Source organism: Sesamum indicum, linkage group LG5 (assembly GCF_000512975.1).
Source record: "Sesamum indicum cultivar Zhongzhi No. 13 linkage group LG5, S_indicum_v1.0, whole genome shotgun sequence".
Classification (NCBI taxonomy): Eukaryota; Viridiplantae; Streptophyta; class Magnoliopsida; order Lamiales; family Pedaliaceae; genus Sesamum; species Sesamum indicum.
The window spans coordinates 17,039,103-17,060,578 of record NC_026149.1 but is presented as its reverse complement, the minus strand read 5'-3'; the positions used below and the strand labels follow the sequence as shown (position 1 = coordinate 17,060,578).

At 33.1% G+C, this 21,476-nt stretch overlaps 3 protein-coding genes across 9 annotated transcripts; 2 read left to right on the top strand and 1 right to left on the bottom strand.

Annotated features, from left to right (window-relative positions):
- LOC105162825 (probable zinc metalloprotease EGY1, chloroplastic) lies at positions 5,686 to 12,817 on the top strand. Its single transcript, XM_011080957.2, has 10 exons — positions 5,686 to 6,121; positions 7,950 to 8,414; positions 8,518 to 8,658; positions 9,531 to 9,632; positions 10,823 to 11,034; positions 11,297 to 11,347; positions 11,423 to 11,492; positions 12,087 to 12,155; positions 12,283 to 12,333; positions 12,446 to 12,817. The coding sequence occupies exons 1-10, from the start codon at positions 5,795 to 5,797 to the stop codon at positions 12,602 to 12,604; spliced, it is 1,647 nt and encodes a 548-aa protein (XP_011079259.1). The 5' UTR covers positions 5,686 to 5,794; the 3' UTR covers positions 12,605 to 12,817.
- LOC105162824 lies at positions 13,037 to 18,994 on the bottom strand. 7 transcript variants are annotated; one of them, XM_020693691.1, is made up of 8 exons: positions 18,854 to 18,994; positions 16,790 to 17,300; positions 16,228 to 16,264; positions 15,590 to 15,902; positions 15,014 to 15,181; positions 14,477 to 14,711; positions 13,530 to 13,635; positions 13,424 to 13,441 (listed from the first exon to the last, which is right to left on the bottom strand). In XM_020693691.1, exons 2-6 carry the CDS (start codon positions 16,860 to 16,862, stop codon positions 14,499 to 14,501), a joined length of 804 nt encoding a protein of 267 aa, XP_020549350.1. In that variant the 5' UTR covers positions 16,863 to 17,300; positions 18,854 to 18,994; the 3' UTR covers positions 13,424 to 13,441; positions 13,530 to 13,635; positions 14,477 to 14,498. The 7 variants fall into 7 exon arrangements, with proteins under 7 accessions (XP_011079254.1, XP_020549350.1, XP_011079248.1 ...); XM_011080952.2 differs by lacking the exon at positions 16,228 to 16,264 and having other exon boundaries at positions 13,037 to 13,441; positions 13,535 to 13,635; positions 15,590 to 15,923; XM_011080946.2 differs by lacking the exon at positions 16,228 to 16,264 and having other exon boundaries at positions 15,590 to 15,923.
- On the top strand, positions 20,841 to 21,476 carry LOC105162823 (calmodulin-binding protein 25-like). The gene has a single exon (XM_011080945.2). It carries the CDS (start codon positions 20,841 to 20,843, stop codon positions 21,474 to 21,476), a length of 636 nt encoding a protein of 211 aa, XP_011079247.1.

Below are 21,476 nucleotides of genomic sequence, written 5' to 3'. Positions count from 1 at the left end.
TTCCTAAGAAGAGTAAAAAATAGTTGAAGTTTTTTAAAAAATATTTTTACAATCCACTTGTTCACCACTACTTTTGCCGAACCCCTTGACTTGAAAAACTATTTTTTAAGCTCTAATTTTTAATTAAAATATGTTATTAATTTATTTTCTTCAAGAGGAGTAAAAATAGTGGAATTTTCAGCAAAAAATATAATTTTTTTAATTTATTTGTTCAGCACTGGTCCCAGTACACTGGAGGTATGTTTATCTGTGCTGCTTGAAAATTATATTTTTGGTGGCTCTAATTTTTTGAAGTACGAACTTAATTCATTTATTTTTCTAGGAGTAACAAATAGGTGAATTTTTAATTAAAATATAATATTTTTATAGTCTATCTTTCTGGCACAACTTTTCTCAAATTCCATGTTGGGGGCATTTATACTTTTAAGCCTCTAATTGTTCAATTATAAATATTATTAATTTATTTTTTCTATGAAGAGTAAAAAATAATTTTTTAGCAAAAAATATGAATTATTTAATAAAAAATTATAATTTTCGTCCAATAACTTAAGAGTGTGACAATTTGGGTCCTATATAGCCAAAAAGCCCTAATAGTAAAGTCATGTTCCTAACACATGCTCTTTTCCCCCTAAAAATGGACTGAAATTGTCAAAATACGCCCTGTATTTTGTAAAATTACAGCTATATACACCTCATGAGATAATAGTTGTAATTACAGCTATACCCCTATTCAAAAACAAAACTTACACAAACTCCCCTTGTATTTTACAAAGTTACAGCTATACACATCCCATGAAGTAATAGTTGTAATTACAATTATACCCGTACTCAAAAATAAAACTTACACAAACGCCCCTTGTATTTTACAAAATTACAGCTATACACATCCCATGAAGTGATAGTTGTAATTACAACTATACCCGTATTCAAAAATAAAACTTACACAACCACCTCTTGTATTTTACAAAATTACAGCTATACACATCCCATGAAATGATAGTTGTAATTACAACTATACCCGTATTCAAAAACAAAACTTACACAAACACCCCTTGTATTTTACAAAGTTACAGCTATACACATCCCATGAAATGATAGCTGTAATTACAATTATACCCGTATTCAAAAACAAAACTTACACAAACACCCCTTGTATTTTGCAAAATTACAGCTATACACATCCCATGAAGTGATAGTTGTAATTAAAACTATACCCGTATTCAAAAACAAAACTTACACAAACACCCCTTATATTTTACAAAATTACAGCTATACACATCCCATAAAGTGATAACTGTAATTACAACTATACCTGTATTAAAAAATAAAATTTACACAAACACCCCTTGTATGTTACAAAATTACAGCTATACACATCCCATGAAGTGATAGTTGTAATTACAACTATACCCGTATTTAGAGACAAAACATACACAAGCACCTCTTTAAGAATGTAGCTGTAATTTTGCATAAAATATAAAAGAATTAACCTAATTTTGAGGGGTGTAAATGTAATTTATCTTTTATAATTAAGTTAATTACATATCATATCCTTTTCTACACATTAATATTAAAGCTACCTATCAATAGTGATGGGGTTGGCATACATGTGATATATAATAAGAGGCATTTCCAATAATTTTCATCATCAATTATTACAAAAGGGACCACCCCATGCAAATATATATACATGCAAAAATAAAATGTCATTAATTCTAATCATAAATCATAATAAATTAATAAATTTAATTTTAATAGTACACTTGGACACGTGGCAAGGTTATGAATATGCCACGTAGGCGACGACAGGATTGGCCTATGACCAATAATCAATAAGGGCCATGTGGACTATTTTTTAAACTTTGACCCCATAAATAATTATTTCTTATGTATTTATTAGGGTAATTATCAAGTTTGAAAATTAAGTCTTATTTCAATTATTTTGAATTTTGATAGTTTGAATGACGTATTTAAATTACGAAATTAGTTAACTTTTTATAATAACTATATTTTTTAAAAATAACAAAATGTCGACGTACTAAAATATTGTTCAGATCTTATTTTTAAAATAAAATTTTCAAGTATTGAGATAAAATCAGATTATAAAGCTTATAACGTCAGTAATAAAAAATTTATAATTATTATAATCAAATTTACAATAAAAAATTTTAAACTCTTAAAAAAATTAATTTAATTGAGCAATATATTTATTCAATCAATACATTAATATAACTAATAAAAATAAATAAATTATAATAACTCATATAAATGAGATCATAAATATCACATAAAGTAAAACAAATACCCACACATTCGATAAGCGGTTTGAATTCTTTTACATTGACTGCTGACTACAGACATAGTTTCCACAAAAATTAGGATTGGTCCAACCAATTATAGTACTCTGAATTTAATTTCTTAGTACAGTAGGTAGGAATTATGACTGCTTTCTTCAGAGAAATTAGTTAAATATATATGTAATATTTCTTCTATCTTAAATTTATTATTTTTATTTCACTCTTCATAAGTAATGACATGAGATTTAAATCCTTAGAATTTCGAATTATTCTATATTAAAAGAACATAAAATACATTAATATTTCATAGAAGAAAAAACTGTAAGCAATCTTCTTGTGATATTGCAAATGAGCACATTATCCTCTTATGAGAAAAAAATAGCAATTTATCTCCTTATATTTTAAAAATACAACAATTTATCTCTCTGTCCTTTTCATAATGAAGCAATTTACCTTAGACATGGAGGTAAATTGCTTATTTTAAAAAATATACGGGGGAGGGGGTAAATTGATATTATTTTCTTTTATAGGGGTTAATTTGCTCATTTATAATATCACAAGGAGATACATTGTATTAAACCCTTTTAGATCTCATTACGCTCAACTAATTACATTATAAGTATTATTGTATTTTTATGTGATTGGTCACTCTTACTTAAATTATAAAAATAATTATATAATATATTTAGTCTGTTTTTTACCCTGCGATTGAGCAAGCCAAATTAACCGGCGTGCAAGCCTGATATTTTGTACCGTCCGATCAAAATTTCAATAATCGCTTTTGTAATTAAATTTCCATTAAATTCAAACATTACGATCATTTTCTTTGGGTAATTTACAACGACCTTTTCTGATATTTAGTATAATTATAAATACCCTTTTATTATTTGAAAAATTACTAATACTCTCCCTGATTTAATGGGCAGTCTAACAATTAGCCAAATTCGTTAGTTTCCGTTAAATTTATCATCCATTTTTTGTGGTGAACTGACTAAAATGCATTTGAGTACTAAGAACTATAAATTTACTAGTACAAAACCAGTGCCAAGGCACGGGGAATATTTTCAATTTTCAATTTGATATATAATAGTGACTTATCTTTTATACTATATCACTTATCTGCTATCGAATATTATCGATACATATAAAATATTGTCGCTATATGATAATAAAATATAATTAACTTATTAATTTTTTTTAAAACATTCCCATGTCTTTTCGAATTTTATACAAAAAAGTTACACATTTGTTTCGATTAATTGATTAGAATTACAATATAAAATTCAATTTTATTTTCGTATTTTTTAATATTTTTTTTATTTTCATTATTATCATATTAATATACATCTTTTTATTTTCTGTATATAGAGATTTTTTCTACTCCATTTTTGAATTTTTAAAAATAAATTTGAGTGATTTCTTTCTTTATTTTATTCAGTACCTATAATAAAAGATATTATATAACATGCTTTTATATACTTCAAAAATAAAAAATAAAAAATAAAAAAATAATATTGATTATATTCTTTTGTATAAATATATATATTTTTTATTAAATTATATTGATTAGATGCTACATAATATTATCAAAATAGATATCGAATATACATATTTTTTTATATAACTTAAAGAAACAATAAAGAAAATGATATTACAAATACTAATAATTTTTAGTCTTTATTTAAAAAACTTGTTAGATATTATTGATCAGATTCTTTTTGAGAAAATAATACTTTTAATTCTTTATCTAAAAAATTGATAGATAATATTGCTAAGATCTCTTTTGAGAAATTTAATAGTTTTTTATTTTTATCTAAAAAATATATTATATTTCATCTGGCATAATAGAGCTCATTGAGGTTGTCCACATCTGCGGATACATGGCGTTAGGTGGATAGCCGCAATAATTCTGTTTTATTATATATAGATTTATTTTTTTAAAATTTTTAAATTTTTTTATGAACTAAGTGGATAATTTTTTTAATAAAATTTTTCAATTTTTTTTATCCACCCTGTCCGATTTTTTTAAAAAATACGATAAAGCCAAAAACGATAATTTCATACCTCCATTCAAAAATTACATAATTTCATCAAACATCAAGAGGGTATTTGTAATTTTTCAAACAACTAGGATGTAATTACTGACCACCGTATGTGAATATAGATGATTTTTTTTAATATTAATATGGATGTAATTAAATTAAATTTGATAAAAAAAAATGATAGGAACCAGAATTTGGGCCTACGTACATTTTGTGGCCCATATACAATTATAGTCCAAATTTATGACCCAAATGAATAAATGAAAGCCCACTTCCATGCACTAAGACCTAATGCAATTGCAATGTTCCATAATATTTTGGAGAAAATATATTTTTTTATTTGTTTAATTTCATTATAATTCTTCCATCCACACAAATTCCCATAATAATATGCATAAAAAATAAAGGGATAATATACTCTTCTCACCTAACATTTGGTGTGATTATATGTAATTTTTTTTTGCTTTGAAAAATTACATCTAGCACCTTTGAAGTTTGCATTCGTCTAATAAATAAGTCTCTCTATTAGTCAAAATCCATCGAAATTGCTGATATTAACCGCTGATTGACTTATTATTGATTTATTGTAGGTAAAATAAATTTTTTATTATCAAATTACCCTTATACGTTTTTACGCGTTAATACATGTGAGGAGGTATATTTTCACCGTTATAAGGGTAGATTAGTCGAAAAAAATTATTTGACCTGCAATATGTCAATCAAGGGTAAGTATCAATCTTCATTCAATTTTTTTTATTAACATAAGCAAATTCAATGAATTTTGAGTAACGGAAAAACTTATTTATCAGACGAAAACAATCTCAAGAATGTTAGATATAATTTTTTCAAATCATAAAAGGTCTAAATATAATTTATATTAAACTCAGGAGAGGGAAATATAATTATCCAAAAATAAATAATACTAACATAGTGAAAAATCACAAAAAATTGTATATGAATGTTAATAAATAAAAAATTAAAGAAAAATATTGAATTAAAAAATTACAGATACACCCCTTAAAATTATAGATATAAGTATAATCACGCCTTTTATTTAGAAGCAAAGTTTACCCAAATACTTTTTGAAAAATGTTATACAAATACCCCTCCGGGAGTGCAGTTGTAATTTTATAAAAAATAGAGGATATTTGTCTAATTTAACTTAATTTTAGGGGTGTCATGTAATTTAACCAAACTAAAAAATATAATTATAGAATGAAATTTTATATTTTTATATTAGATTTAAATAAGCGGATAAAATATTTAAATAGAATATTATATTAATTTAAAATATTTATTTGATATTTTGAAATTTCAAGAAGACCATATCTCAAAATCTTCTCTTCTTACAAAATATCTCTCTATTTTTCTGAATTTATCTCCGAAAAACACACACACACACACACGCGCGCGCGCGGTATACGCATAGGAGAGTGAAGCTGAGTCCGATCGAGAATGGGGATTCTATCCAACTGTAGCTTTGTTTTAGGTCCTCCAAATGGGTGGAAATTCAGAGAAAAGTATCAGAACAACAGCAGCAAGTGTTTTCTGTGCGGAGAATTATTGTCGAAGAGGAGGCGATTGATTTCGAAAGAGAAGTTGGGGAAGTTGAATTTTGTGATTAGGTCGTGTTATGATGGTAGGAAGAGTAATGGAAATGATGATAAGGGCATGCATGGCGAAAGAGAAAATAAAGAGAATTCAAATTTGGCGACGATGGCGTCATCCGAGAAGAAGTCCGATGATAGTTCCAAGAATTCGCCGGCTTCAATATCTACACGGGTGAGCTTATTCATTTATGTATTGTTATTCTTGTTGTTGATTTTGTATTTTGTGCATTTTCCTTTTTTTTTTTTTTGGATTCCTTTTTAGGCAAAATTTCGTAAGCATTGTGTGTGAGTGTGTGAAGCGTACATTGTTCTTTATTACTAGTACATTTTGGGGGATAAAGTTATTGACTTTGGCAAAGGGGTAGTAGGAAAAGCATGTTAGGATGAGAAGAGAGGCGAGAGTAACCATTGTGTATTGGATGGTTTTGAATTTTCCTCTCCCTATAAATGCCCGTGTTGCTGGTATAGGTAGAGGAAGAGATTTTTTAAATCAGTTAGGTATATTACAATCATGGACAAAGTTTAATGATGTATAGAATGTAACAAGTGAAGTATTAGAAGAATATTGTAGAAGATCTCATATACAACCTAGTGCCCCTCAAACTCGAGCTTGTTGGCAAAATATCTACTGAGCTCGAAAATCTGATGAATAGGCGTCAATGACTCAAATCTAACGTTTCCATAGATTATCAACCTGTTGATGAATGATGACTAAAGATTACCATGTGCTAAAACTCTGGAAAAATAGAAGACTACAGTAAAAGAGCATCAATCAACACTAAAGCATCTAGACATTCAATGGACAAAAAATTTGAATGTCCGATGTGATTTGATTCTCAGATTTCAAAAGGAAATATTTGTAAAATTCATCACAAACATACATCATGGAAGAAAATATAGAAAATGATAAGTTATACAAGCACCAGAAGATCTCGAAGTAGAGTCAAAAGACTAATAAATCTAATGAATTGAATTGAAATTCTGAATAAACGGATACATCATTCAGACAAATCAAAGGTTGAAAAATAGCTATTAATGAAAGAATCCTAGAAAAAAGGATGTGCTGTAGGACTGTGGTCAGGAATAGCAAAGAAGATGAGAGTAGTGATCACTTTTACAAAAAGAACCTTTATACTTTCATACATTAATTTTTCCTAGATAATTTAAAATAAATCTGCTTACATTATTGACATATTCATACATAGAGAACGCTAACATGTGAAGAATAATGAGAATACTCTAAAAGATCAGAGAATCTATTAACAGGGACTGTTGTTTCATGTTTAGCTGTAGTTAGGTTGAAGAAAGGATTGAGTCAGAAAACTTTAGCTGAATTTTTGTGGAGAATGTGAGTAGAATATATGCAAGTGCCCAAGGGTTGGAAATGAGGGGTTAAGTAACAGAGTTTGTGTCCGAATCTGGTGAAGCAAAAGTCAGAACTAGTTGCCAGGGACCAAAGAAGAAAATAATATAAGGGAAAGAAGAGAGCGAATCCAACCATGGCATTAAACACTTTCCATATATCCAATTTGCCCAGTACGAAGTGTCACAAACATAGCTGAGAATAAGATTTGGAAGCTTAAGCTTCAAAGACCAAGCTTGGAGTACAAGTCATTCATGCCTTGATTGGATATCGTTAGACATAAAACAACCCAATATAGCAGTAAGTTTTTCTCTGTCAAGTGCACAAACTGCAACAGTGGTCTGACTTATGCACTATCCCCGAACAATCCTTGTAAAACAAATAAACATTCCAAGGCATAGTTTGGTATCATGGACACGCATGAGATGACAAATAAGTAAGTCGTTGCAAACACAGTGCATAAATGTCCCTTCCGAGTAGTAACAGCAGCCAGGTGGTGAAAAGCCCTAAGAATAGAGTTAAATAATCTAGCAAGAAAGTAAGAACTATGTATCACATTGTTGAAATAGTCGATCACTTAGCTGACTGTTTGAGGATGAATGATCTCTCCAGTACTTAACTTTTTTTGCTTCCTCAGCCACCAACTATGTCACCAGTTGGACCAGCTTACAGTAACTTCCAGGTGGACTCTTTTAAATTAATGGAACTACTGGGGCCAGAAAAGGTTGATCCTGCTGATGTAAAAGTTATTAAGGAAAAGCTCTTTGGCTATTCGACCTTTTGGGTAACCAGAGAAGAGCCTTTTGGTGATCTGGGAGAAGGGATTCTCTTTCTTGGCAATATTCGGGGAAAGAGGGAGGATGTGTTTGCAAAGCTTCAGAGTCAGTTATCTGAGATCATGGGAGATAAATACAATCTATTCATGGTGGAGGAACCAAATTCTGAAGGAGAAGACCCACGTGGTGGACCCCGTGTTAGCTTTGGCTTGCTGCGCAAAGAGGTTTCAGAGCCAGAGCAAACAACTCTTTGGCAATATGTTATTGCTCTTCTATTGTTTCTTCTTACTATTGGTTCCTCAGTTGAGCTTGGAATAGCATCTCAGGTATGCTAATCTGCATAACAACATCTTTTAGTTGATTGCGTGTATGGATTTCTCAACAATCTATCCAGATGGCCTGAATTAGTTTTGAGTTTTTACTATACAGATCAATAGACTTCCTCCAGAGATAGTCAAATATTTCACAGATCCTGATGCTATTGAACCACCAGATATGCAGCTCCTATTTCCATTTGTGGACTCTGCTTTGCCTCTGGCTTATGGTGTATTGGGAATCCAGCTGTTTCATGTAAGTAACATTTTTTCTCCCTGGTAAGTTAAATCCATTAAGGCATACAACTTCTACCTAGAGGCTCGAATTTCTCACCATAAGCCCTTTATCATTCACTGGAAAATGTAACAGATGATGAATGGAGTATAGAAACACTTAACTATACTATTTTGATTTAAAAACCCTTTTGTAAGGCATACATCTGGCAGAGGTACACATGCTCTGTTTTGTTGCAGCCGAATCTTTTGTCATCTTGTATTTTCTTGTTTGGGCATATAAATTGCAATTTGAATTAATCTTTGTATGTTCCTTGCAACAGTCGCTTTGGGTCTTTCTGCAAGATTTCTCTTGAGGAAAACATAATACTTTGAATAACAACTAATTTTTCATATCTGACCAAAACAATAGCTGGGCAGCACGCCTTCCAACTTTGACAATGTTGGAGAGAATGCTCCTCTCAAAGTCTTCCACAATGGTCTATGGCATGCTAAACATCTGGTGCTTTTGCTTGTTTTCTTGGTATATATTTTAAGGAATTTCTAAAACCCGGAGGGTGTTTCTGGACAATCTGTATTTTTCTGAACACAAGGTTCTACTTCTAATTAAGTCAAGTTTTCTGGCATATTTAGGATTGGTAGTGATGAACTATGTTTTGAGAAAAAAAGTTTCCAGACTCAAAGCTTCTTTTTTTTCTGGGAAATTGCATAATAAGTGTACCAACATTTGGTTCTTTTGCATTATTTTCTTTGTCATTGTAAGACCTTGCTGTCAGATTGTATCAATTCTTTTTCATAAAGTTTGACCTTGAGAAGGTGATCAGATATAGAATTTCATACTATGGTCACATGTTTTTATGAGATCATCGACATGAAGGAGTTCATTCCCTGCAGGAAGTTGGACATATTCTTGCTGCCTTTCCGCGAAATGTGAAACTTAGTATTCCTTATTTTATTCCAAACATTACCCTGGGGAGCTTTGGAGCAATTACTCAGGTAAGAGTCTATCCACAAAATCATTCATTCTCATGGTCTAATTCACTGTTTATCATGCATAGACGATGTTTTCTGGAGTTGGAAAGCAGTATAGGTTAATTATTTTCTACTTAGGATCATACACAATCTTATGCTAATTTCTTCGCTAGTAGTTCTTTTTTGTTTTTCTTTGTTTCTTTTTGGTTTTTGGTTTTTGTTTTTAACTTAGGAAGCTCCCTTGGAAGACTGATGTGGTAATCTGTTATATGTTCCTTTTTATTCTTGCTTGTATGCTGGAACATTTTTTCTCTTAATCTCTTGGTATAGTCCCTTTTTCGTCTCCCTTTTGTGTCTAAGGTTTTCACTCCTTTCCATATTTTTCTTTACTTTTTTGTCTTTCTGGAGGGTGACATTTCTAACTAGTTTTGCTGTCCTGCTCCATTATTCAGCACACGGTCAGTGTAGTTATGAGTTAAGACCGATTGTGCATTTCATCAGCAGCACAGTTGGGAATTAAAAAAGAGGTAATCAGCTAAGTAAATGCCTTTGTTAGATACGATTAGCATATGTTAGAAAATCAGGAGAAAATCACTGAGTTATTAATTGATTGCCCCTTATTGCTTACAGAAAATTCTGTTTTGGGTTCCATTTACGATTTTTATTTTCCTGGTTTGTAGATCAAGTGTTATTGTACATCAAATTCTCTTTATTTTTTTTTATCTTCTGGCTGAAAGTGATCTGTAGTGCTGTTGTTTCCTCTTCTTTCTTCCTTGATGCCTTTGATCTTGTATCAGGCAAAGATCCTTTATCTACTGTTTTAGATGGAGGCTGCTATTTCTGATCATACTTCCCCAGAATGTTAAGGTTTAGCAGTTCATTTTACTCTATGTGAATATACTGTCATGAATTAGAGCTCATGTTGCCTTCATATGGCAAAGTTATTTTTTTTCTCTATACTACGAAAACACAAAATTTGAAGTAGCATAAAGATGCCAAAATCCTGCAGTTCCATCCTTGTACTATTTTATTCATTCCTAGATCATTCTGAAATCTACATGCAATTTACCATCCCAGGGCCAGTCAGATATTGCATATGTCTTTCCTTTGCTCGAATCAAGTAATTCTGAAACACTATTCTTGTAATTATTGGGGCATTGAGGTTTCTGACTCCAAAACTCCCAATTGTTGTTTTGTGTTGCTTTATTCTGTAGTTCAAGTCTATTCTTCCTGATCGGAAAGCAAAGGTGGATATTTCATTGGCCGGGCCATTTGCAGGAGCTGCATTATCTTTCTCTATGTTTGCTGTTGGGTTGCTTCTTTCATCAAATCCAGATGTGGCAGGAGATTTTGTGCAGGTTCCAAGCACACTTTTCCAAGGTTCATTGTTTCTTGGCCTCATCAGCAGAGCTGTTCTGGGCTATAAGTAAGTCCGCGTATTACCTTTTCAAGTTTCTGTCCTAAGGAATTCTCCTCAAACAGTCAAACTTGAATGCTGAGATCCTCATGTATTCAGTCATTCTTATTTACAATAAAAAGGGGAGGTTGGAGGTTTTGTTATGTCCGTATTCAGACTTAGGCTACCCAAATTGGTCTTGTTTTATAGCTTAGCATGATTCTTCAGTGATCCTCTTCTATTCCGAAGTCCTGCAATTAACATTCTGTTACACTGCTTGTGTATGTTACAGGGCTATGCATGCAGCAACTGTTTCAATCCATCCTTTAGTGATTGCTGGCTGGTGATGCATCTTTATGGAGATTTAAATTTATTACAATAAATGAGTATGCTAAATGTCAAGCCTCTCACGTTGTAGGTGTGGGTTGACAACATCAGCTTTTAATTTGCTGCCTGTGGGGTGTCTCGATGGTGGAAGAGCTATGCAGGTAGCTGCTTTGTTTGTTTTCTAGCATATTTATCTTTATATTTGTCCTCACTCCAGTGCATGATGAAAATTGGTCCCAGAGACATTACATTAACCCAAAATGTGCAGATTGCATCACCTTAGTTGCCAACCGAAAGTAGTTGCTTTTTGTTCTGCTAAAAAAGTATTTACCTTAGTGTTCAGGGAGCAACTTGGGCATTGATATAATGACTAGACGCCATATGCTTTCTTTGTCTCTGTGCCAATATTATGTATGAATGTCCTAAACTGATTTGCTTCAATTGCAGCATTCTTCAAATATGATTTCTTTGCGGGTGCATAATTCTTGGCTGGAGTGCAAGATGATAATTTTCTAAAATGGCTGTTTGTGAGTAATAATGTAATCTTTCTCTGCAACCTTGGCTATTGACACATCAAAGAGAAACTCTGAAGCAGATTCAACATATTATTTCATGCTACTAAGTCCTATAGCTTGATTCCATCACCTGCCTGCTTGTGTGGTTGGAAAGATATGCATATTTTTGTAATTTGGTGGGTTAATTGTGTACTTTAGAAACATGACATACTTGACCAATATCTTCTATGTCATCATCAGGGGGCTTTTGGTAGGAATACACTCATCGCTTCTGGTTTGGCAACTTATACCTTGTTGGGGTTAGGAGTGGTACGTTCATCTTTGATTAGCCAAGTTTTAGCAAATTTGCTAATCTTGCATTCTGTTTCTTGTTTGTGTTATATCTGTATTTGAAATACAACTACTATCACTAAGATCTGCTTCTTCTGACTGTTAGCTCGGTGGACCCTTATCGCTTCCTTGGGGATTATATGTGCTGATATGTCAGGTATGTAATGAATAAAAACTGTCAAACCAAAGATTCAGAATACAATTCTCCTTTTGTTCTCGTGATGATCATAAATGTTCTCATGTTGATGAGTAAGTGTGAATTTACGCAGAGGGCTCCAGAGAAACCATGCTTAAATGATGTAACAGAAGTGGGGACTTGGCGAAAAGCAGTTGTTACAGTGGCAATTGTTCTAGTAGTGCTGACGCTGCTTCCGGTGTGGGATGAACTGGCAGAAGAGTTAGGTATAGGCCTAGTGACCTCGTTTTGATTGAGGATTGTACCACTTGAGCAGAAATTCCAATTTTGACTTGGAATAAGGTGAAATTAGTTCTTTTTGTTCCTTATAATGAGGCATCCAGTAACTAGTTGGTGGTTGCAGATTGATCTCTCAACAGGCTCCACTTTTGTTTATCGTACATAAATACTGTATGTTCAAACAGAGTTATCTTTAAATGTCAATACCTTCAAACTTTAGTCTTTCTTGGAATCCTTGCATTTATGTATTTTCAATGTCACAAGATGGTGGAATTGCTTTTCTCATATTATAGTTCATTCGGTTTGTGATTGGCAGATCTGTTTGATGCCCTTTTACATGATTGTGACATCATATTTCCCTGCGAATTAAGTCTGACATCACAGTATAAATTTCAAAAGATTCATACTATAAAGTAACAAACTAGTAGTATAAATTGCAAGTATTTTCAGAACAATAATAAGGAGTGGTTTTCTCAAACAATTACCGTTATGAAATGGAAACTTCTCATAATAAGTTCCCTCTTCTTCCCTTTCTTTTGTTTTTTTACATTTGTGAAACAGCATTTGTACTAACTTAAAACCCTAACGTATAAACCAAATAATGAAATAATACATACAACTTACAAGCTAGAATAAACAAGTAATACTGTAAATAGAATAGACAGCAGGTTCCTAATCAAGTATTCTCACTGCAGTGAGTCAATCTGATGTACCGTTGGATTCTCTGGCAATGCATCCGCCAAGTGAAATTCAAGAGCGTATTCTCTTCAATACAGCTCAATGCAAGCTCTGTAGTCAGAGTACACAGGAAAATGCTGTCGTGCCCTTGTTCTTTGCAATTGGCAAGCCTCTGTAGGCAGATAGATGACCAGAAATTCAAGCGGCAGAATTTAGTTGAAAGTGTAATTTCCGAAGAGAAAAAGAGTTGAGAGATGGACCTTACTGCAGCAAGTCAATGTAGCCATTTGAGAACAATGTGACATCCGGGGCATGCTCAATTTCTGGGATTACTGATCCTTGAACAATGAATGAAGACAAACAATTCTGTCGGAAATAAGCAAAACAAGAAGTCCAGTTTAATTTCATCCAAAAAAAGAATCAAGAAGGTGAAATTACAGTATAACAATACTCATGAAGGTGTATGCATGCTTGCTCTCAGAAAGCATGACCGAACCTTAAATCTATTACAAGCATGCACAAAAGAAACTGGCAAATTGACTTGCAACTCAAGGCTCATACCATACAAGTTCCCATGGCAAGTTCATCGTATCATGTATTGTGAATAATAATTACAGGATAGAAGAAAGCCCGTTCATCATATCATCAATAATATTACAGGATAGAACCAGAGGTCAATTTTGAGTCCACGAATGCCAATATTTCTACTAAGTTCCATAATATATTCTAATAAAGATAATTTCATTCTGCAATGGGTACTTCTTGAGACGCATATATTTTGATTGCCAATATTTCTAATAAGTTCCATAATATATTCTAATAAAGATAATTTCATTCTGCAATGGGTACTTCTTGAGACGCATATATTTTGATGATGACAGTGCGAGATCATCTAACTGTAACTATTTTTACCCTTTACGGTACTAATACTTTATATCATCAAGCTCACTGCTCATAATCTCACAGATCAAGAATCCCTATCTTGGGTGCCGTCTGGACGCCAACCAACTTGCAACAACATATTACAAAAGTACAAACATGTCTATTTTTCCAAGTAACCTCTTGATTTATACTTGTATTATTCCATAATACAGAGATGCTTGCTCATTGTGCATTAGAGAAGTATAATTTAATTCTGACAGACGAAAAGGGAATTAGTGAACCCACTACCAAAAGCTAAATATTCAAGAAACTGTACAGAGCATACCTACTGCAGACATGCAAATCTACTACAAAGCAAAATTTGTATTCTGAAAAGCTTTCTCAGCTTCTTCCCGTATGCATGACAGGTTTGATCTGATCTCCTTGCAGAGTCTACCCTCAACAAGGCGCACGGGCAACCACACTTTAGGTTTCACCAGTACAATATACAGAAGCGTTGTTTGATATTCTTCGCCAATTACAGAATCACTCTGTGAATCTCCAGGATTCTGCTTCACCTCCTGAAAAACACAATAGTTCTTTAGACTCCAATATAAATCACAAAATGGATTCTGAAATAAAACATAACCACAAACTCTAAAAGAATTCGTAATCAATGATTACCTTCAGTATGCCTTTCATTTCATTGGAAAAAATCTTACAATTATATAACTAATACAAAAAAGAAAACTAAGTTCAAGAAAGTATGCTTAACAATTGAAGAACTTCTCACTGATTTGTTATTGTGAACACAGAACCTTGGGGCTTGAGGATATGAAAAATAAAGTTACAATCAGAATAGGAATGAGAAACAAATCTCAACCTGTTCAATAGACCACTTCCCTTCAAAGAGTTGGAAGTCACCCTCGACCATCTTGAACTCAATATCACGCTTTTGACCAAAAGGAAGAGTCTGAAGATCTTTCTCGAAACAATCAATAATGCCTTTTGCATTAAATTTCAGCCCAAATGCCAAATTCTGCTCGCCAATCTGTTAAACGCAGTAGATGCAATATCAGTTGAGAATATAAGAAAGAGAGAGTGAATGTGACTCCCATGCGATATGGAACTGGTTAGTGATAGATATGAGGAATAGAATATATAATAATCACTTGATGATTCCTAGACTCCAACTCATTCTCAACAAGCACCAAGAAGTATGGTGCAAAGTAGTAGGGGCAATAGTATGAGATTAAAATAATGGAGAAGTTCTTAATCTAAGATGCTAACCAAATCAAATAACAAGTGAAAATATAGAGACAAATGAATTTTGTGCAAACATCTTACTTTCTAGATCCCTATTTCTTTAAGAATAATGTACCACAAAAAGACACTAACAAAAGGAAGTGAGTGAGACAAAAAGAAAAATAATTTGGACTAAAGGAAATGATGAGGATACCTGAAATAGACGAGCAAATTTATCTCTCTTCTCAAGCAACTGGCTTACTGCTAGGCCTGGAATAAAATCAGCCAATCTTTCATAGTCGGTTAATATATCCCAAACTGTTTGGAGGCTGGCCTGCACAGCTACCTTTGATGTAATTCTCCTGCTGTTCTTGCCTGTCTTTTCTATTGCTATCTCAATGCCATCATCTAGAAGTTCAAAATCGGGTGGAGGGTCACACGCGTCCTGTTCACTGCGCTCATCACCACTACCATTATCATCATTCTCAGCCTCTGGAGTATTTCCAGAATCACCCCCAAAGTAAGCCCTAGTTTGAGAAGACAGAATCCTGGTGATGTTAAGATAATTTCCGACTAAAGTAGGACGTAGTTATCAAATAAAAATGTTCCCATGCAAGTCATCAAAAATAGATTTTTTGTAAAGGGCATGTATGAGTAAGCCACATTGATCTGTGTTCTTGATTTCTTCGTGTATCCCCTATTTACTGCAGCAATTTACAATGCTGAGCAAAATAGATCACGAATTTATTCCCATGCTTGTATGTATATTGTATATAAACCCAAATATTATAAGAAGCAGTCCGAGAGTTGGGGCGACTCAATCACTGGTTAAAAGTTTGGATGTAAACTTACAAGGATTCTGCAATAATGTGTTGACCGACCACCTTACCTAAAAGTTTAAAACTTAAACAGTTAGAAAGGAGAATCATTTAATATTAATATCTTAACACGCCCCCTCACGTGCAAAACCTGCACGTGAAACATTTCTTTTATGCATGGGTGGCAATGAGGTTCGAACAGGTTCAGCTTGACTCTTAGCTCTACTACCATGTTAAACGACCACCTTATGTAAAAACTTATAATGTTAGAGAGGACAATCATGTAGTATTAATATTTTAAGAATATGACTTTCAATGAGGATTACAAGATCATATCACAAAGGGTAATGATTAAGAATTCTTGAAATGTGAATGAAAAATGAAATATGAGCACCACTAGGCTGATAATCAGACTTTGGTTCCTGTATGCTGAAAATTCGGACACCCAACACAAAGGCTACATGAAGTCTATCTTTCTATCTATCAACACTCAAAGTCAACTTGAAAGTCAAATCAAAGGATTAAAGAATCACATGCACAGAACCAAACAAAATCATGAATTTGGACAAGGAAAAAAAACAAAGAAAAATCAGTACCTAGTACAAGAGTAGGAGATGCAAACAACCAAAGGCTTTTTCTGTTGAAGAAACCGAACATTGGAAAGTTCATAGGGCTTCCATTTCCTTGGTGTATTGGCTAGAAAGGCAGATTCTGCTTCCAATACAACAAAGGGCCCAGTTCGATTAGGGCATCTGCTGTTGAACAGAGACTTTGCAATGGATAATTTGGGACTTGTAGTGGTGGAAGCACATGACAGAGTTGCAGTTGTAGAGAACAGTGGAGTCATTTGTTCCAAGAAGCTGCTCAAAATGGACTGACTAGTAATTAATTGAATGTTGCAGTAAGATTGCATTTCTGCTAAGATGAGTGTGTATGCATTGTCAAAACCCTCGGTGGTTATTACATGAGGTGGAGAGCCCAGAAGACATTACAGATGCTGGAGCAAAGATACTGTGCTTTCAAGACCAAGCATCACACGAATATCATTTTCCCAGTAGTTAAAATTTCTCATTTTGAAGAGCAGAGGAAAACAGAAGTAACTGGAGGCTGCTAATGGGAAACACAACATGGAAAAAAAGCTAACCGATAAGTATCTTTTGTAAACGTGGCAGAAAAATTTACATACAGCGTTAACAGTTTAATGTTATTTTTCAAACAACTGACTTCTTTCAAACTTACATTTAGAGGGTGTTTGGCTAAGCTTATTTGAAATATCTTATAACCTCCAACATATTATAAGATGTTTTAAGAGGATCAATATGTTTAATCTTATATTAAAAATAAGCTCTGAAAGTCTTTATGTCAAAGCTTATAAGATGTTAGAGTATTTGGCATAATAATTAAGCTCTTCATACTATAATAATGACCGAAAACCTATCAAATTATTAGAATTTAAAATTATATAAATAGATAATGTTGATTTAGGGGGGAAAAATCAATTATACGAAGGAAAAAAGTGAAGTACTAATAAATTTATGAGTGTGTTTTTGTTTGTTGGGATATAAAGATAAAAGAGTTGATAAGATGTTTTAGAGTTTATAAGATCCTAAAATTCTTATTTTAGGATCTATATTTAAAAAAAATTGCCACAACGATTTTCAAGAGTATAATCTTTAGAATATCTATTAAGACGTTTTAAGGAGCTTATGACCTCACCTTACCATGAACAGGTCCACATCATTTTTCTTTCTCCAGCCAAGTGCTACATCTAAGATGTCTTAGACACAGTAGTCCATCGAATTTGTCTTTCCTACACCATATGAATTCTTATATACTTGCCTCTGAAACTGCGTCTTTTGGACAAATTTTTGACATTTGTTCTTAAATGATCCCTCTTCCCAGGATACAGCTCTCTAGTTGCTTAGTTTGAACCATAGCCTTAAATCGTAGACACAGATCACTACCTATCTATGAATATATCAGACCTCAAATGTCTGACCATATAAACAAGGGAAAAAGAACATGAACATGTGATTAATCAATATCATATACTAACACAGAGTTCAAGCAATAAAAAGAAAATAATTCAAACAACCCAAATAGTCGAGAAGCGTTTATACTCCAAATCATCAAAATCCTAAAAGTTCTTGTGACAAATCTAAGCCGACATCATAGTTCTTCATCTTTTACTGGGGTCACATTCCCATGAAGAACAAATAACTCATTCACCAAGAATGCCTGTATGCGTGGATGTAACAACACTAACAGCACCCTTAACTTATGCCTTTTCTGCATGACATGGAAACTTTCGTCTTTTGTCTACCATATATCATTAGTTTGCTTCCAGGTTCTCTCCAGCTTTCCATATTCCCAACTCCGAGACTCTAAAACAAATTGACAATTTCTAAGACAACCCTTGTCAGTTCTAATCCGTCCTCAACAAAAGGTCATACTTGTGCAAGAATTAGGAAATATGGAGCTCAACTACAGCCGCTTAATTTCAATTGAGTACTCTAAGCTCCGTATGACATCAGCGAAAATGAATTTCAAACCATGCACGGAATTCAATTGATGAATTATGTTTCTGGAATTACTAAAAGGAAAAACAAAAAAAGCCGGAAAAGTTATCGAAAGTAAAGAAAACGAAACGAGATGGCTACCAGTAGTTCGTCGGAAAAAGTGTACAGGCGGAGAGAGACGGCGGCGGATGAGACCGGAATTGTGGCTGTGAAGCAGCCAATCTTCAGGCGGCCTGCAAGCTAATTCATTCCAAGAAACGCGATAACTAAAAGCGCACTTTACCAGTGAAGTGAAGTGAAGTTTCAGTATCTTTTAATTTTCTCTTATGTGATGAAAAATAAATATTTCGATATAAAAAAAATGAAAATTTATTTATTTGAAATATTAGGAAACAAAAAATCTTAAAATTTCATTTATTTTCCATTACTTCTTATAATTAAGTTCAATAAAATTTATAGAATTAAATATTCATAATGCAACTATGAAATGTTTTGGGCAGTCACGTAACATTTCTGCGTTATTATAATAATTTTTAAAATTTAAATAATAGAATAATTTCCAAAAATACAAAATTATTTTAATTTAGGATATAATCATTTAAAAACTTTCAAAATTTAAAACTATTTAGATGGATTTAATAGTCGGACAATTTTACTTCTAAGAAATTCAGAAAATAATTACACATAAAAATAATATATTTTGATATTGATGTAATTTTTTTCCTAAATATAAGATAATAAAAGTAATATTTTTGTCCTAATAATGTTGTGCTTGAAATAATATTAAAAAATTGTGCATCTTATTTAATTTTAAAAAATTCATCTTATGCAATTCAAATTTTGTATCATTTCTAAATTAAACTTTTCATAATTATTATATGATTGTTTGATTTTATATTCTCTCTAAAAATATTCCGAAAAATATTTTAGTATTTAAATAATTATATTTTAAATTTATAGTTATTTCAGTCATAGTATAGAGATGTCAAAAGTATTAAAAAAGAAATTTTCATAATTTTATCATAACTATTTTATTTTATAAAATCCGTTGAACCAAATTGTTAAACTTTACAAAATTAATTTTAAGAGTTGGGGTGCAAGTGAAATATTTATAAGGGTATAAGGGGGTTTTAAGTGATACAATCATTAGTAAGGGGGGATAAAGTGAAAAAAAACTAGAATAGATGGGGCAAAGTGAAAATAACGCATTATTTCGTATCAAACTACTGTTATACATCTTCACACGCACTAATGTATGTAATGAAGTATATCCTCATCCTTATAAGGGTAGTTTCATCAGAAATAAATTATTTACCATGCTATAAGTTAACAGTAAGTTAATTAGAAGTAAAAATGGATTTTTGTTCAATTTTTCGATCAAATTTTGACTAACGAATGAATCTATTTATTGAAAGAAAACAAACATAAAGAATACTAAATATAAACTTTCAAGCTATAAAAAAATTATACATAATTACACCAAATCATATAAAGAACAATATAATTATCTCTTAATTAAAATATAAATATATTATATTTATTATATAATTAATTCAACTACGAGAATACTCAATTTGGAGTAAATTTTTGGGTAATTAATGTAGGAAAATTTTTGTCCAAATCTAGTTCAGTCGAACCAATTTAGTCATAGAACAAGTGTGGGATATTTGCTCCATAATTGACTATTTTTTATAAATTATACATTAATCACATGACAAGTACGTTGTATCTGACATATAATTGGTTCAGATTTAAATGAGATGATTGGGAACAAAAATTTCCCATTAATATATTTGGGACGCATATAACTAATAATTAGTCCTCTACAAGCAAGTTTAAAAAGTGTAGGTTCCGTACATGTCAGCCTGCTGCGTGTCCAAAGGAACGAGGTTCCTTCCTCCCCACCCCACCACCGCCCTATTTATTGACCCTTCAGCCTTCACCACCCTCTCATCCATAAATCTCTCCCCTCTCTTCTCTCTTCACTCACCCCCTCACTGTATTATTCAGTGTTGGAACTCTTTAAGCTATATATGTGTAAAAACAGGACTATCCTTTTAGCTTATACCAAGAATGTGTTTGTTTTGAACGAAAGCGTTTTTCTTCTTGTTGATTTTGAGAAAAAGAAATGGCTTCTTACGATAATCTGACGACGATCGAGCAGCCGTGGTCGTTCCGGCCGGCCTTTGCCGCGGATGCTTGGATTTCCGATGTTTTCACCAAGGAAAATGATGCGATAACGAAGGCTCTGCAGAGCTCATTCACCAGTACTACTACTTCCGACGTTTTCTCCGCCGGAATGGTCGGCTCTCTATTCGCTAAGCCGGATGCAACGCCGACCCCTTCCGGCGGCTCTGAGAACGACGCCCCCGTCTCGAAGCTGCAGTGCCGGAGCGTTCCCACTAGCGGAAGGGTCACGAAGCGCAAGTCGCGCAAGTCGAAGCGAGCTGCGACGACGACGTTTATCGCCGCGGATCCGGAGAATTTCAGGCAGATGGTGCAGCAGGTGACCGGCGTGAAGTTCGGTGGCTTGAACGTTCAGCTCCCCGTCGCGCCGGTGTGGACGCCCGATCCATCAAATCCGGTGCAGCCTGGTGGAGGATTACCAACACTGGACGCGTCGGCTTTTTTACTGGACGGCTCAGTTTCGTCTCTGGTGTCTCAGCCATATGCGGCGGTGGGGGACGGTGGCGCCGCTGCGACAGAGCGCTACTTTGACTCTTTTTGTAGCTTTCCCACTCTCGAGTCATGGAAAGCTATGTAG

Coding starts and splice junctions, on each gene's coding strand:
- LOC105162825 (XM_011080957.2), top strand. CDS start 5,795: ATGGGGATTCTATCCAACTGTAGCTTTGTTTTAGGTCCTCCAAATGGG. Junction 6,122..7,949: donor CGGCTTCAATATCTACACGG/GTGAGCTTATTC, acceptor TTGCTTCCTCAG/CCACCAACTATGTCACCAGT. Junction 11,348..11,422: donor CCTTTAGTGATTGCTGGCTG/GTGATGCATCTT, acceptor CTCACGTTGTAG/GTGTGGGTTGACAACATCAG.
- LOC105162824 (XM_011080952.2), bottom strand. CDS start 17,106: ATGCAATCTTACTGCAACATTCAATTAATTACTAGTCAGTCCATTTTG. Junction 15,182..15,589: donor AATTTGCTCGTCTATTTCAG/GTATCCTCATCA, acceptor TGCGTTTAACAG/ATTGGCGAGCAGAATTTGGC. Junction 14,712..15,013: donor GGAAGTGGTCTATTGAACAG/GTTGAGATTTGT, acceptor TGTGTTTTTCAG/GAGGTGAAGCAGAATCCTGG.
- LOC105162823 (XM_011080945.2), top strand. CDS start 20,841: ATGGCTTCTTACGATAATCTGACGACGATCGAGCAGCCGTGGTCGTTC.